Raw genomic sequence first — 17,772 nt, forward strand, 5'->3', positions numbered from 1 at the left:
TTCCATTGTCTCTAGTTGGAATGAACCTTGTTCGCTTTGGTTATGATTTTGTACGGATCATCCCAGTTTGTTCCCAGCTTGCCTTCCCGGGGGTCTTTGCTCGCTTGAGTTTTAGCCCCGACTTTAAGCGATCGGACCTTTGATTTCTTGTTGTAAAAGCGTTTTGCTTGTTATTTTTGGGCGACCATTCTTATGTACGCCATATTTCTTCGTTCGTCGATTTCGTCGAGTTCCTACTTTCTGCTCTCGTCGTTAATCAAACCGCTTTCGTGGGAGAACCTTAGGCTGGGTTCTTCGACTTCGACTGGTATTACTACCTTGGTCCCATAGACCAAAGAGTAGGGCGTGTCTCATGTGCTCATCTTCGGGGTTGTTCGGTAGGCTCATAATACTTCTAGTAGTATTTTCGGCCACAGTCCCTTGGCGTCCTCGAGCTTTTTCTCCATGATGTTTAGTATGGACTTGTTGTAGGACTCTTTTTGCCCTTTACCCGCTGGGTGATGTAGGATTGATAGTATCCTCTTGATATGCCATTTCTCAAAGAATTCAGCGGTTTTCTGTTCTATGAACTGGGGTCCGTTATCACAAGTGATCTTCTTGGGTAGGCCGAATCGACATATGATGTTTCTCTATATAAAGGTGATTACCTCTTGTTCCCGTATTTGGGTGAATGCTCCTGCTTCCACCCATTTAGAGAAATAGTCAATTAAAACCAAAAGGAATCGTATATTACCTTGCCCTGTTGGGAGGGGGCCCACGATGTCCATTCCTCATTTGATGAATGGCCAGGGATAGGTGACTGAGTGGAGGTGTTTGCTGCTTGGTGAATCATTAGGGCATAATTATGACACTGTTTGCATTTCCTCACGAAGTCTGCGACGTCTTTTTTCATAGTGGGCCAATAGTATCTCGCCCGTATGAGGCATTTGACTACTGCTCCATTGCCGGAGTGAGAACCACTATGGACTTCATGGACTTCTTCGAGGACGTGATGGGTTTGGTTCGGGCCCAAACATTTCGCTAGAGGGCCTCCGTAAGTCCTCTTGTACAGGTCGCTATGAAGGAGACAGTATCTAGCCGCTTGCATTCTTAGTTTCTTGGATTCTTTCTTGTCGTCTGGGAGTGTGTCGTCCTGCAAATAGGCGATAATACGATTGTGCCAATCCCAAGTTAAGGAGGTGAGGAGGTGGACTACGTTTTTATCCATAGTCGTGATGCTTTTGGTAGATGTGGCCAATTTGGCGAGGCCATCCGCTTCGGCATTCTGCATTCGTGGGATCTGGTCGAGCTGGCATTCATCGAACTCAGATAGTAGCTGCAGATCTCGGTCTGGTATTTTTTCAACCTTTGTTCCTTGACTTGGAAAGTCCCTATGACTTGGTTGACTACGAGCTGGGAATCACAACGGAGTTTTAACCATTTCTCCCCATACTTGAGTGCTAGCCTCAACCATGCAATTACTACCTCATACTCGGCCTCATTGTTAGTGATATCCGGGCACCTTATGGATAGGTGAATTACTTCGCCAGTAGGGACCTTGAATACGAGTCCCAGTACGTACCCTGATGCGTCGGATGCACCATCAGTGTATAGGACCCAGAGGTCTTGTGTTTGGAGGGAAGCTTGGACGGCTTCCCTTTCGACTTCAGGCATTATTTTTGCACTGAAGTCGGAAACGAAGTCGGCGAGCACCTACGACTTTTTCGCCGTTCGCGGATGGTATGTGATATCGTGCTCGCTTAGCTCGATGGACCACTTGGCCAGCCTCCCCGATAGCTCGGGTTTATGCAAAATGCTCCTCAGGGGAAAGGTTATGACGACCGAGATGGGGAAGCACTAGAAATAGGGTCTAAACTTTCGTGAAGCTACGACCAATGCAAGTTTTGAGGTGTGGGTACCTCGTCTCGGCGTCAACGAGTGTTTTTCTAATGTAATAAATGGGAGATTGCGTACCTTTATTTTTGCGGATTAGGGCTGCACTTACCGCTACTTCGGAGATGACTAGATAGACGAGGAGCTGCTAGGTATGCCTTCAGTTCTTGCAGAGCCTGGACATACTCGGGAGTCCATTGGAGGTCGTTGTCCTTTTTGAGTACGCCAAAAACTTTATGACATCTATCAGACGACCGCGAGATGAATCTCGATAGGTCGGCGATTCGTCCAGGCAACCTTTGGACTTGCTTCTTGGTAGTCAAGAGCTCTGGTATCCCCTAGATAGCTTTGATTTGGTCTGGGTTGACCTCGATCCCTCGCTGCGACACCAAAAAACCCCAAGAACTTTCCCGAGGCTATGCCAAACACGCATTTCTCCGGGTTTAGTTACATTCCGTACCGTCTTAGTATGTCAAAAGCTTCCTTCAAATGATCGATGTGATCCTCTGCCTTTTAGGACTTGACCAACATGTCATCTATATATACTTCAATGGTCTTGCCGAGCTAGTCTTTGAACATCTTTGTCACCAATCTTTGATATGTAGCCCCCGCGTTCTTTAACCCAAACGGCATGACCCTATAACAATACGTTCCTTGGTGGGTGATAAACATGGTCTTCTCCTGGTCTTCTTCCTCCATAAGAATTTGGTTATAGCCTAAGTAAGCATCTAAGAAACCCAATAGTTCATGCCCGGTTGTTGCATCGATGTGTTGGTCGATGTGGGGTACTGAGAATGAATCTTTCGGATATGCTTTGTTCAAGTTTGTGAAATCCACACACATCCACCATTTCCCTTTTTTTCTTTTTGACCATCACTACGTTTGTGATCCACTTATGGTGCTTCAACTCCCTAATGGAGTCGTTCTCTAACAGGTTTTCCACCTTCTCACGGACTGCATCATTGATGGCGGGGTTGAATTTACGTATGTCCTATCTTACTAAGGGTGGAACGGGTCGATGTTTAATTTGTGTGTGGCGATTTCCCTTGGGATTCCCTGCATATCTGCATGGCTGAAGGCAAACAAATCTGCATTAGTTATTAAGAATTGACTTAATTTACCTGGTTCTCGGAGTTGGCAGCCGATATAGGCCTTTTTGCTACGGTCATTGAGGTCCAATTGAACAGAGTCGGGGGTCTTCTATGGTCGAATCTGCAGCCTCGACCATTTCGGGATCCATGATGGCGTCCACAGTCTCTCCTTGCGCCGACCTCGACCCTGTTGATTGCTATGCCTTTTTTTCCTTATCTTTTTTCTGTTGGGTTGTCGTGCTGTCTAAGGCAATGCGGTAGCATTCCCGGGACGTGCATTGTTCTCTACGTATGTTGAATATTCCCCATAGTGTTGGGAATTTAATTACTTAGTATAGGCTGGAGGGGATGGCTCCCATGGGATGTATCAATGGTCGTCCCACTATGGCATTGTACGTGGTGGCCTGGTCCATGATATGGAGTGCCGTCTACAGAATCATGCCACCGGCCAAGATGGAGAGTATAATTTCCCTAGACGTTCGCTCAACTGCATTATTAAAACCGGTTAGCGTGATGCAGCGCGACACTATCTTATCCTCAGATTCTCATTTGGGCGAGGACTCGAGGATGGATAATTCATGCTCCACTTCCATCATCCTTCATGATACGTTTGACATCGGTATCAAAAATGTGTAAAAATAATGAGGGCATCATTATGAGAAAAAGTCAAACCGTCGGCATCCGACTAATCGAAGATGATACTTTTTCGAGTCTGTCGCACCGTTCGCGGCTGATAGACCGCTTGAGCTTGTGAGTGGTGGTGAACTTCACGCCATTGATAGAGGCATCGTCGCCAATGCCGATGATCATGTTGATAGTACGAGCTGGTGATGGCGGCTTCGGCGAGCCTTGGAGTTCACGTCCTCTAGCGAAGTTGTTTCTCCCCGTATCGCTTAACATCTCGGTGAGGTGTCCCTGCCTCAACATGTTTACGACTTCTTGTCTGAGAGCGATGCAATCTTCTATTTTGTGCCCACGTACGAATGAGGCTGAGAGCGATGCAAGGTCTTTAATATGGCATGCAGGGCTGCATCATCATTGTACGACTGCTCTTCGAACCTATCGGCATCCCTTTTTGGCAACAGCTTAGGAGCGCCCGGTATCTTGTCGACTCGTTCTTGGTGTTCTTTCATCTGGTCTCAGAGTACTTTGTTTTCATTCTCCATTTCTTCCATCCTCTTTAGAACGGCAGCGAGGGCGCAGTCACCTGTACTGTTAGTAATATTGTGAGTTACAGCTATCGTCGGAGGGTTTGGTCGGTTGCACTGCTCGTCCGTTTGTTGTATCATGCAAGCTCTGTAGTCATGCCTGGAACGGGTTTGTTGAGGACGCTCACTAGCATGTTGGTCAGCTATGCTTCGAGGAGTTTTTTTTTTTACAGCTGAGGGCGTTCCTTCTTCTGCGGACGTGGAGGGCCCTTTTCCACTGGGTTTTGTTATGCTGTAGTGGGGGAGGCGACCTCTCGCGCTTAGGAGAAGCGTTGGGGTCACGTCCTCCCCTATTGTTTCGCAGCTCTTGTTGCTAGCGTTCATGAGGTTGCTAGAGAAATCACTTGTTATTTTTGTCCTTTCTCTTTAGTTACCTGCCATGTAGGTTTTTTTACGTACAAAGAAATAACATCTCGGGGTTTGTGAGGTTAGTGACTTGCGTTAGTTATATATCTAGAGAAAACTTAAGATTTAACTAAGAAATTCCCACACACTGCGCCAAATTGCTTGACTAAAAAATATAGATCTTGGTTCAACTAATTAAATTTATACAAATGAGGGTTAATCTTAGTTAATAATAATCTCCCAATGACGAAATCCCCATTAGTGGGATAAATAATATGTAGATCTCTTCCAAAAGCAATGAAGGTACACAATGGACAATGATTAAGAACCCAAACAGAAATAATGTAGCATTAAATAGTAAGGAATAGCAATAAATGGCATTTGAGTAACTCCCCGTAGTATCATATTACGACGATGTTACATCCCGTATTTTTGTACGTTAAAGTTTCGTCGTAAGTTAATCGACGTAAGTTCGGGAATGAGATTATTTTGGCATTATAAGTATTGTGCTACTTCAAACAAGTGATGAGTAAATTCTTGAAGGTGAAAGGGTAAACGAATCAAAGAAAATGAGTTTCGTCGAAATTTAACAATTTGGGATAAAATATGGTCCGAGCTATAATACCCGGTATTTATGGACTAGTACCATACAAATTACCACATGACCATGATAGTAAGGTGTATAAAGTGTGTTAAAAGTAAATAGTATTTTAAGTAATTTGAGATAATTCTTAATTGAGGGGATAATTGGGTAATTATGAATTTTTTAGTGGGAGATTAATTTGTAAATGAAATTTTTGGATAAAGCTTAAGGGGGAAAGGGGGACACCCCCCTCAATGTGGCAGCAAGCATGAAGGCTTAATCAAGCCTAATGTGACTAAGTAAGTCTTGAGATTAGGTGGCATAATTTAGGCATTCTTTGGTCAAGTCACCACACAAGTGGGGCCCACACCCAAAGACATAAAGACCTCTCTAAATTCACTTTGCATCTCTACAAGGTAATGGAGAAAAATCAGCAAGTATCGTACAAGACTTCTCAAATTCAAAGAGAGATATCATATGATTTGAATGGTAACGTGAGGCTTCTCTAAATTCACCAAAATGATTTGCTCATCTCTACTAATTTAAGAGATGAAGCTTCAACAAACTCATTCATGAAAGACTAGATATTAGCAACGTAATTTTACTACAAAAATCATACGAGACTATGTAATGTTATAGCAACGGGATTTTTATGAATTCTAAGGAAGTACGGTGCAATCTATCTCAAGAATATCATATGGATTTTACCCTACTTCGATCGGCCATTATGTGTTATCGCAATTGACATGTGTTAGAAGGACTGTCAAGATAATCGGCTCAGGTATGTTAAGGCTATCCCTTCTTTCCTTTTGGCGTGGTACAAATGATACAAATAAAACGAGCAAATTACACAACTTTCATAAATGACTATATTCATAGAAATATTAGGGGTGTCTATATTCTTGATTCCCCATATGTCTTATTATTCTATCATTTGTTCATGGGTCTCAGAAAAATACGTATTTGATCAAGTTTATCCGAAAGGCATGTTGATTTTATGATATTCCGAGAAATCTTATTAACGTAATTCTTATGCATTTCATACATTTATACATGCACATTGACCCATGACTAGATGGTGTTATATACGCGTATATATGTATATTATATGTATAGGGGATATGGGAAAAGTTATGGCATAATATACGCACCACCACCTGATTAGCTGGTATACGTTGATGATTTGCCCACAGTGGCCGAAATGATATGATGGGATGCCCTCAGAGGCTTGATGATGTTATGAACGCATATACCTATGAATGGTATGACATTTATATGCATATGCATGACATTATAAAAATGAAATGATTCACAGAGTTATGCAGACGTACATATCGAGTCTTTTCTCCATGTTTCTCTCATGTCTATTTACTGACTTTCATTCCTTACATACTCGGTACATTATTTGTACTGACGTCCCTTTTGCCTGGGGATGCTGCATTTCATGCCCGCAGGTCTCGATAGACAGGTCGAGAGTCCTCCAAGTAGGCGATCAGCTCAGCGAAAGATGTTGGTGCACTCCATTTGCTCCGGAGTTGCTTGTTTGGTCAATATAATTTAGATGTGTATTGTTTGGTATGGCGGGGCTCTGTCCTGACCTTTATGATAATTATGTATTCTTAGAGGCTTGTAGATAGACGTCATATACGTAAAATATTGTATGGCCTTGTCGGCCTATGTTCAGTGTACGAGTGATTATTTTAGTCTTATAGGTCGTATGTCTTATGTATAAGTTGGTATTTCATGTTGTATTCTACTTATCTCACGTCTGCCTCTCCAGCTCAGTTATCTATGATAGTATAATACGAAAAGATACGTTATGTTGGTACTCGGTTAAGTAAGGTACCGGATGCCCGTCGCGGCCCATCGGTTTGGGTCGTGACAAAAGTGGTATCAGAGCAGTTTTGTCCTAGGGAGTCAACAAGCGGTGTCTAGTAGAGTCTTGTTTATGGGTGTGTTGTGCACCATACTTATAAACAGGAGGCTACAGGGCATTTAGGACTGTCACTCTTTCTTCTTACTCTAGATCGTGTGGTAGAGCTTTGTCGTAGAAATTCAAATTCCTAAATTCTATTATATTCGTAATACAACGATACTGACATCTAGAAAGACGGTTGGTAAGGGATTGAATATGGCTGTGGAAGAATTGAGTTAGAGGAACTCAATTTTGCATCATGTTTATGATGAGTAAATGTAAGGTCTCCAGCAGAATATGTTGATACTAAGACGTGCAAGCTTCTTGATAAGGAGCCTTAAAGCAAGAATATCTATCCACCCCTATGGTGAAAGGCAATGAGAGATTCAGAAGATAGATACAAGTTTCAACAAGTAAAAGAAGCAAGGTGAAGAAGGGTATAAGGTACCCAGTTAATGAAGATTAACAGTATTTACAATTCAAGCAAAGGTATACAAGCATTTTGAGTTACCTTCAACAGTAATAGATGCATGTACAATTGGCCACACCCATCTCAGTTATGCCCTATGGGGGCTAACAGGTATAGTTAAGAGAAGGATGGGATATCAAGATCCGACTGGGGTTAGAGTAACCCAAAATAGTGGATGGATTGTTAGCGTTAGTTGACATTTCTGAAGGATAGTGCAAATATGCTAATAGATCTCCTTGTGAGACACCCAGATGGTGCGCTCTTAAATGATATAGCTAGATATGAATACTATAATGATCAGAAATTTCAGAAGATAGGTAGTGGAATCCTAGAAGGGATAAATATTTACCTTAAGTGTGGCTCCCGTCCCTAGTAGAGGGAGAAGTTAGGCAAACCGAAGATCAGTGGATGGAGCAAGGGAATCTAAAAGCAAGAGAATGTCTTGTTGAGGTTTTCAGAATAAAGTGATAGACATAGATGTTAGCAGGGAAATAAGAATAGAGTTAATGAAGCATTATGAGTAAGATGTGATACATGGATGACAACGGTAGATCAAAAAGATGATAGTATTACAGAGTCTATAGTCAAGTGAAGGAAAAGACGAGAGGTGACAGGCCTGGAGATAACAAACGAGTATAGGCCATAGATTCATATCCGCATTTCGAGAAATAAGTTCGTGACTCCAACGCTACTACCCGAAGGAAAAGTTCTCTCAAGAGTAATAAAAATTAGTATGGGCTAGTGAACAAGATAAACTAAACATGAATTAGGGACTGAATGATTTGATAATGGTCGACATCATGAGAATTTCAGATTTTGTTCTGGCGATAATAGAATGGAAAACAGAAGAAGATTCATGAGAAATTGAGAGAATGGTCATTTAGGAAGACGCTTCCCTAAAGCAAGAAATGTAAGCAAAGTTAAGCTTAAGGGACAATATGTGCCAGTTATACTAAGTGTCATCCTCGTGAGTAAGGAGTTTTGTTATCCTTGGTATAGAAGGATAACCATAAGGAGAGTAAGGGTCATCGATGATGTGAAAAGACGCCAAAGATGAAGAGGTAAAACATCTATAGGTAGATCGTCGTAGCTCCAACTCTTAGTACTCCCCTAAAGGGGGGAATATAGAGTGATGTATCATGAAGTCAGAATTTGGTGGTTCTAGTAATCATGGAATAGTAAAGGAAGAATGCGGTAAAAATGAAAAAAGAATGAGATTACACTTATTCAAATCCTACAGGTATGTTACGATTCCAGAACATTATGCAAACATGACGTCAAGGAAAGGAAATAAGGGTCCCCGCCCGGGATGTTATTGATAAATAAGGAGCCAGTGCGAAAGGTAAGTTAAGACAAAGGAAATAACCCAAGAAAGATTACGTGGAATATTGATATGAGAATGGGCCAACGAGTAGTTAGTAATTGATTTGGGAAGAGCCTAGTTATGGCTAAACAGGAGGTTACAGACGAGTCAGCAGATCATGCAAGATAAATATAGTAAAACCCAATATAGTGAATTCAACCTTGCAGTAATGTCATTGTGATACTTGAGAAATATTCAGATAGGAATTGGGGTAGTTAAAAGTACTGTATGAGTATTACGGGAATAAAAGAGAGTGCCACTGGGAAGATAGTCAAAATATCAGTTCAGAAGCAACCCTACAAGCACAAGGGCATGGAAGTAAGTAACTACGGATAATTATAGGCAAGGAAGGACATCAAAAGGTCCGTCGAATATACAATGTAATAAGCTCACCGTTGTACAAGAGTCAGAGGATCCTCCCTAAGTACTACAATGAAAGACTAGCTGAGGAAATAAGTAAGAAAGCTTCAACCTAAGCACAGTGACCTAAAGAGGAAATGGTCGTGTAACAACAGTCTCACTACAACATTGTATGCACTCCATAAGAAAGTGGAACCTACTATGGCTAATGAATAGGAAGTAAAAATAAAAAGTAAAATTCGAGATCATATGAGTTGCACGAAAACTCTGGCATGCGTGGGAACTAAGATAAGCTAAGTATGCACGCAACAAGGGGTAGAAAGATCAGGAAAGGTAATAGCTTACGTTTAAAGAAAGCTGAGAAGGAATGAAAGGAATTATTCGATTAATGATCCAGAGTTAGTTACGTTATGAACGCACTTAAAGTTTCAGAGTATTATCCATGCAGCATATATGTGACAATCATACAGCCGTAGAAGACCCCGGTATAAGTAAAAGAAAGAATTGAGCCTAGGGCATAGACAAAAGGATTGAATTGTTAGAAGATTGTGTCATGGATAGTCCATAGCGCCCATAAAAGACTAAAGTAATAACTAATCACATGAGCCGCATATCGGAAGATAGCTTAAGCCTACATGAAGGCTGATCAGAAGGAAGAGGAAACTAAAGAGTTACATCAACTCAGTAAATCAGGAGTCTGATTATTGGACCAAGAAAATTTAGACCTCGTGATTGAGAACATTGCAGGATCACTCTTAAATACAAGAGAGATAGTACAGTAGACATATTCTATAATGGCTCTATGATAAAGCTAGTCGGAAAAGTACCAGCCTTATAAGAAGTCAGTATGAAGATCTCACCAGATTATGTATGCACAAGAGGTGCAAGTATTATAATAGAGCTTCAAGTTGTGGATATGAATTATACCTATATGAAAGGGAGGTCATGAAAGAGATAGAAGATGTGATGTGAGATTTTAAGGTAAGTAAGGTAAAAGTGAACAACGTACGAGATACTTAAATGCAGAAGGTTGGGAATAGCCCGTACTGCGGATAGAAGGCTAGAAACGCGGGATTCAGTATCCAGGAATGATAGCGATGTCGTCAGTGACATATCTTCGAGTCGATCATTTTTAGGTATCGAGAGGTCCAGTTACGAGAGTAAAGAAGAGTTAGAAATGATGTGATGTCTCGCTTGATGTTCTAGAATAACACAAGGAAATCTATGGTGCAAGCAAGTTGAAGGAAGGTTGCGAATAATGTAAATAGATATGTGTAGGTCGCAAGCTAAAGTATGGTAAAGCGATAAGGTTTTAGGAAGACAGAAGTAAGGATAAGAAAGGGCAAGTATGGATAAGTCCTCGGGATTAAGCCAGTGAAAACAAGAGAGATGATGGTTTCTCTAAGTTATAGAAAGCTCTGTATAGCCTGAATGAACTCAAAGGAGTCTAAGACTAGTAGCATTTAGAAGAGATGGAATGCTGCCCTGGTAGTAGAATGAGGGTGTGATTGTGATAGATAAAGGATGACGTTTGGGCCTTCGATTGAGTAATGACTTGAAGAGAATTTCATGAATTGTACGAGATTAAAATACCCATGTAAGGTGAATCGCATTGGGATACTATAAAATACAATTATTGAAGTACAGTATTGCCCCTAAGTGGATCAGAAAAATCACTTAAAATATTCCTCGATGCAACATAAGCCCTAGCGGCAATGTATTACGTAAGAAGTTTCAAGTTATCAATGGAAGATTGTAAGATCAACATTGAGGTGAATCGACAATGGATGGATAAAAGACAAAGTACAAGACGAGATTAGGCCATCAGTCTTAAGATGAACAGTAATGAAGAAGCGTTAAAAGACTTAGCTTTATGCATATAGGATAAGCAATGAGAGCAACCTGGAGTTGGTCGCAGACCTCAGTAACAATAAATCGAAGTAAGAGTTATGGTATAGCATGGCCTACTTAGATGTAGTAAAGCTAGTGACGCCCAGGGGGACAGCTTGAGATAATTTTGTATATATTCACAAAGTGAGGCCTAGAGATTGGCTAAGAGCTGGAGGAAAGAGGAGAGAAGTGTCGCATAGGCGCACCTACAAAGTTTGAGTTGTACATGCTGCATGATAGAAGATAGCAATAGTTACGAGAATAGAAGGATTCTGACTACAAGTCGTGGTGTGAGAAAGAGGCTTAAAGGGGGGAATGCCCTGGCCTTTGGATTTATTCACACAACAGTTGCCTAGATGGCAAGAAGAGTACTAAAGTATTCGGAAGACATAGGTTATGAAAATGATAAGTGCATCAGTCAACATTCGAGGACGAATGTTCCAAAGGGGGGGAATGATGTTACGCCTCGCAGTATTATATTACGACGATGTTACATCCCGCATTTTTGTACGTTAAAATTTCGTCGTAAGTTAATCGACGTAAGTTCGGGAATGAGATTATTTTGGGATTATAGGTATTGTGCTACTTCAAACAAGTGATGAGTAAATTCGTGAAGGTGAAAGGGTAAACGAATCAAAGAAAATGAGTTTTGTCGAAATTTAACAATTTGGGATAAAATATGGTCCGAGCTATAATACCCGATATTTATGGACTAGTACCATATAAGGTACCTACATGACCGTGATAGTAAGATTTACAAAGTGTGTAAAAAGTGAGTAGTATTATAAGTAATTTGAGATAATTCTTAATTGTAGGGATAATTGGATAATTATAGATTTTTAAGTGGGAGATTAATTTGTAAATGGAATTTTTGGATAAAGCTTAAGGGGGACACCCCCCTCAACGTGGCAGCAAGCATGAAGGCTTAATCAAGCCTAATGTGACTAAGTAAGTCTTGAGATTAGGTGGCATAATTTAGGCATTCTTTGGTCAAGTCACCACACAAGTAGGGCCCACACCCAAAGAAATAAAGACCCCTCTAAATTCACTTTGCATCTCTACAAGGTAATGGAGAAAAATCAGCGTTCAAAGAGAGATATCATATGATTTGAATGGTAACGTGAGACTTCTCTAAATTCACCAAAATGATTTGCTCATCTCTACTAATTTAAGAGATGAAGCTTCAGCAAACTCACTCATGAAAGACTAGATATTAGCAACGTAATTTTATTACAAAAATTATACGAGACTACGTAATATTATAGCAACAGGATTTTTGCACAATTCTAAGAAAGTACGGTACAATCTTTCTCAAGAATATCATATGAATTTTTTCCTACTTCGATCAGTTATTATGTGTTGTCGCAATTGACGTGTGTTAGAAGGACTGTCAAGAGAATCGGCTCAGGTATGTTAAGGCTATCCCTTCTTTCCTTTTGGCGTGGTTCAAATGATACAAATAAAACGAGCAAATTACGCAACTTTAATAAATGACTCTATTCATAGAAATATTAGGGGTGTCTATATTGTTGATTCCCCATGTGTCTTATTATTCTATCATCTGTTCATGGGTCTCAGAAAAATACATATTTGATAAAGTTTATCCGAAAGGCATGTTGACTTTATAAAATTCTGAGAAATCTTATTAAAGTAATTCTTATGCATTTCATGCATTTATACATGCACATTGACCCATGACCAGTTGGCGTTATATACGCGTATATATGTATATTATATGTATAGGGGATATGGAAAAAGGTTATGGTGTTATATGCGCACCACCACCTGATCAACTGGTATACGTTGATGATTTGCCCACAGTGGCCGAAATGATATGATGGGATGCCCTCAGAGGCTTGATGATGTTATGAACGCATATACCTATGCATGGTATGACATTTATACGCATATGAATGACATTATAAAAATGAAATGATTCACAGAGTTATGTAGACGTACATGTCGAGTCTTTTCTCCATGTTTCTCTCATGTCTATTTACTGATTTTCATTCCTTACATACTGGGTACATTATTTGTACGGACATCCCTTTTGCCTGGGGACGTTGCGTTTCATGCCCGCAAGTTTCGATAGACAGGTCGAGAGTCCTCCAAGTAGGCGATCAGCTCAGCGGAAGATGTTGGTGCACTCCATTTGCTCCGGAGTTGCTTGTTTGGTCAGTATGATTTAGATGTGTATTGTTTGGTATGGCGGGGCTCTGTCCCGACCTTTATGACAATTATGTATTCTTAAAGGCTTGTAGACAGACGTCATGTACGTAAAAGATTGTATGGCCTTGTCGGCCTATGTTTAGTGTACGAGTGATTATTTTGGTTTTATAGGTCGTATGTCTTATGTATAAGTTGGTATTTCATGTTGTATTCTGCTTATCTCACGTCTGCCTCTCCAGGTCAGTTATCTATGATAGTATTATACGAAAAGATACGTTATATTGGTACTCGGTTGAGTAAGGTACCGGGTGCCCGTCGCGGCCCATCGATTTGGGTCGTGACATGTAAATAGAACGAATGAGTCACTCGAAAAGGGATGAAATCAACGGATGTTCTTTCTGACAATGATGAATGATGGGCAAGCCTTTGAATATCCGAGTTATCCTCGGATCTAGTGGAAAAGTGTGGACCAGAATCTAAGTAAAAAGGTTGTTTTTGTAAGCTTATAATAAGACCAGATTCTCTCTTTAAAGTCAAAGTATATTTTACAAATGAATATTACATGTCCCCAATCATTGTCTCTTTCTATTTATAGGGAACATGTTCCTAAAAATTCTAATAGTACAAATGCAGAGAATATTCTAATATTTAATGTCCTATCTTGAAACTAGCTGTTATAACTTTATCAAGGGTACTCGACCTCGGCCTCGTTCTTTGGCAACTCCTCGACTTCAGTCTTTGTTGACTCTTCGATCACGACCTTCGTTGTTAATTAGATTATTTCGACACGTGGCGGCCTAGGAATGTTTTATGAGAGATAAATTTTAACCCATACGGTAGCTTGTCAAATATTTTCTAAATTAACATTATGAGAAAGAGTAATGAAGCGCTTCCCTTGTCACGACATAATTCAGAATTGAAAAGTGGCACATAATCTTCGTTCTAGCTAATGGCGCCGTATGTTGACAACAAATCTGTTAAAGGCAATAAAAAGTCTCTCTTCTTATCTAGTTTCACAGTTTTCTCCCTTCTTCTATCTTGTTTCACAATTTTCTCAGTTGGTTCTGTGGTTTTAGAATTCTGCTGATCCCAAATACTCCATCTTTATCATTGAATATAGGAATATAGAAAGTAAAAAGAAATTGTGTATTTACATCAATACATGTACATCACACAACTTACATTGCTTAATTAAGCTCCTACTGTAAGAGCATTTAATTCCAAATATGAATTAGATCTAAAACATTCAAGGTGACCCAAAATCAAAATGTCATTTAGAAGATGCTACACTTGACAAATAACAGTCTAAAGACTCCAAAATGTCTTCAAAGAGCTCGCAAATTGTTTATGAAATCTTTGGAAAATCCAATTCTGATTTTTTATCTTTCGAGATTGAAGAATCATACGTATCAATGCATAAACTCATCACACTTCAGGGTCCTAAATCTCATTTTTATAGGCACCACTGTGAAGACATGGGAAAGTATAAACTGGATTTAGTTGTCAAATTGCTGCTATAGGAAATAGATTTGATTGCTTTAATATATTATTCTTGTCTCTCGTTTTTTTCTTGTCAAAATAAGAGGAACAAACAAAAAGAGAAAACTGAAAATAAAAAGTTCAGTGAATTGTATGAATCTCAGTGCATTTGCAGAGTGGGTAACCGTGTTGAACCAATTTAACGAAGATATTTTTGTAAGGTGTGCTTTGATTAACATGTGATCATAGTCAAATGGTGAAATTTTTATTTTTTAGAAATGAAATGAGGGGGTTTTATAATCTGCTGTTGTGAATCAAACATCTCTTAGTATTTCTTTTTGAACTAAATATGAAAAAATTGACAGGTATCTCAGTATGCTTTTTATCTTCTCTTTTCTTTTCCTTTTATGTTGAGTGATTTTTGGGGACACTTAACAACATGCCATGAGCTAATTATTCTAGTACGACATCGAGAGAGGACAACATTAATCCATTCATTAAATATAATTAGCTAGCCTAAAAAATTGTCGATTCTTCCATTAAGAATGGACTTAAGTAGTTGTGATTCTTCCTCGACACAAAGCAGATGTCCTGTTGTCACCACCCGGATGCCAGTATTGCTCCACAAATTATATGGCTTAAATGAGAAGATGAAATGCTTATAGCAGAGAGTTCAAATGAAACAGATTAAATGTCCTCAATTTTCCCTCAGCAGTTGGAAAAGCACCCAGAACAGTTTCTAGGAAGTACAACTAGCTAGCTAGAACTCAAAGCTTGATTTCTAAATGTGACAACTGAAGAATTTAACGAAAGTAAACATTAAGCTAAAAGCCAATTCCCTAAACATCCAACAAGTCTGCACTGAATTAGGCTTCAGTCTGCCCTTTGTTTCTTGGAAAGGCTCAGTCGGATCTCCCCTGCACATAACCATCCTTATATGACGAACATGGAAATAGATCTAATGATGATATTAACACTGCCACCTCACCATAACTATTCAAACATACCGATGAACGAGAATAAGAGAGGCTCCTGCTTGGGCTCCTTGCATGCTTCCGACGATGTGGCTACAGGACAGCAAAGTTTGTGAAATCATAACTTAGATACGCGATTTAATAAAGCATAGTTGAACTGCATTATCCATAAAGAGATATAACGCTAGTTCTACTTACAGGTGACAGTGGAGATCTGGATCGTGACTGAGATCTGCAAAAATACCAGAAACAATCCTAGTTAATATCAGTAGAATTCTGTAGCCAAAAGGTTCCAGAACGACCTTTGATCCAAATGAATCCATGCTACTTCCACGTCCACAATCAAAGTAGTTAGCAACAGCTGCCAGCAATCTATATCAATCAACCAACAGAATCAAATTGAAACAAAAACCAATCGAAACACACTTCCTGGAGATTGTCCGTCCAAGTTATGAGGTCATACCATACAAATGCATGCACCGCCCCGCACGCTCTAAGAAACAAATTAAATTTTTATTTGTCTATTCAATAGTGTTCTCACGTTCAGAGCCCTCGAGATTAGCCCAAAAACAATTTGATATATTGCTTTGAGTAAAATCCTCCTTAATAACATATTAAAATGCTATTTACCATCCTGAGTTTACCAGAGGCGCTCATCCACTAAAACATATTACTGCCACAACCAAGCGAGTTGCCTGAATTTGAGCACCATTGGACATCACCTGCCTAAAAAGCAATCCCCAGATCGCCACGGAATGCAAGATCTAGAAAACAAAAAAAAAGGCAATCTTCGTAATCATCTTACTAACCATAAAGCTGGTAATTCGTTCTGAAGAAATACCGAATCAAAGAGATTGGGGAGAGGAAGAAAAGAACAATGGAAAGAGGAAACTGCATCTCAACTATTCCTGGAATTTCAGAGAACTAGACAAGAAAATTTAGAGTCATCCCACCAATAATGCTTCAGAGTTCTTTCGGGAAGTCATTCTCCAATGGTTTTGGAAATCAATTTTCAAGTTTGAAAAATCAAATCGTCTTAACCACAGTAGGTATATCAAATCATTCAACTAGAAGATCCTAACTTACAAAGTCCATCCTCAAAACTCAATGACAACCAGAAGATAATTCAATAAGAAACCACGAGAAGTCCCTGATAGTCAGGCTCTCAACTCCAACCCAACCCCTCCCCACCCAAAAAAGAAATAACCCATAAAATTCTCCTGCTGGTCACCTCTTTAACCATTCCTCCCACACCCCCAAACAAGATGAAATTTCCAGTCACTACAACCCTAGATTGTGGGGAGAACAGTGTCGTCACCCTACGAGAAGCGTAAAAAACTGGCAATTTTTACTTATAAAAAGAATGTATAACAGAAGTATTGTACAGAAACTTCAAAATACATGGTTGCTGGACATATAACACAAGATATAATAATTACAAAATACAAATATTTACATAGATAAAAGAATTAAGAAACTGCAATTGATTGAAATAATGAAGTAAAACCACGAAATCAAGTTCAACGTTCGAACCCGTTTAAAAGAATTTCTTATTTAGAAGCAAATATGCAGTTTTTGATATCTAATTCAGCTTGAGTGACTAGCTTTCTTATACTAAGTTTTTAATTTTTTATTCCCAGTGACGTTTCCTTAATATCACTTTAAGGGCTATATTTTTTTGTTAGTAACATCATCTTGATAGAGCCTCATGAATAAGCTTAATATTTCGTAACAAAGCATTTAGTTGGCTGGTTTTGGTTAAGACGCACAATGCAGCGACTTGTGGAAATACACCACCTGCATTGCACCTAGCTTCAAACCTTAAGCACCTCTAAATCCGTCGAGCGAGAAAAGAAAAATACGCACTGAAAGACCGGAAAAGACAGATGGACGTACTTGGTAACTGTACAGCTACGGTTTCACACGCTTCCACTACTTAAAATTCAACATCTTCTAGATTAATAAAAGCGGATAGACATATCCTACAGAATAGAAGGTACAAATCCATCAATCTTCGGCAATAAAGAGGTAGATCATCTCATAACTCGGTTACT

At 39.6% G+C, this 17,772-nt stretch overlaps 1 protein-coding gene across 7 annotated transcripts in view; it reads right to left on the bottom strand.

The window, feature by feature from the left end:
- Positions 1–15,382: 15,382 nt before the first annotated feature.
- Positions 15,383–17,772, bottom strand: part of LOC107761364 (serine/arginine-rich splicing factor SR30-like) — a 65,479-nt gene continuing 63,089 nt past the window's right edge. For 2 of the 7 annotated variants that reach the window (XR_012702939.1, XR_012702935.1), the window contains exons 12-15: positions 16,021–16,482; positions 15,917–15,950; positions 15,752–15,811; positions 15,383–15,661 (exon numbers count right to left, since the gene is read on the bottom strand). Coding sequence is in view for 2 of the 7 variants with exons in the window: in XM_075238522.1 (XP_075094623.1) it covers positions 15,647–15,661; positions 15,752–15,811; positions 15,917–15,950 (109 nt within the window). In the remaining 5 variants the exon portion in view is untranslated. Of the gene's footprint in view, positions 15,662–15,751; positions 15,812–15,916; positions 16,483–17,772 lie in introns of all 7 variants that reach the window. The other 5 variants (XM_075238522.1, XM_075238521.1, XR_012702937.1 and 2 more) reach the window with 4 other exon arrangements.

This window comes from Nicotiana tabacum, chromosome 19 (genome assembly GCF_000715075.1).
Source record: "Nicotiana tabacum cultivar K326 chromosome 19, ASM71507v2, whole genome shotgun sequence".
NCBI lineage: Eukaryota > Viridiplantae > Streptophyta > Magnoliopsida > Solanales > Solanaceae > Nicotiana > Nicotiana tabacum.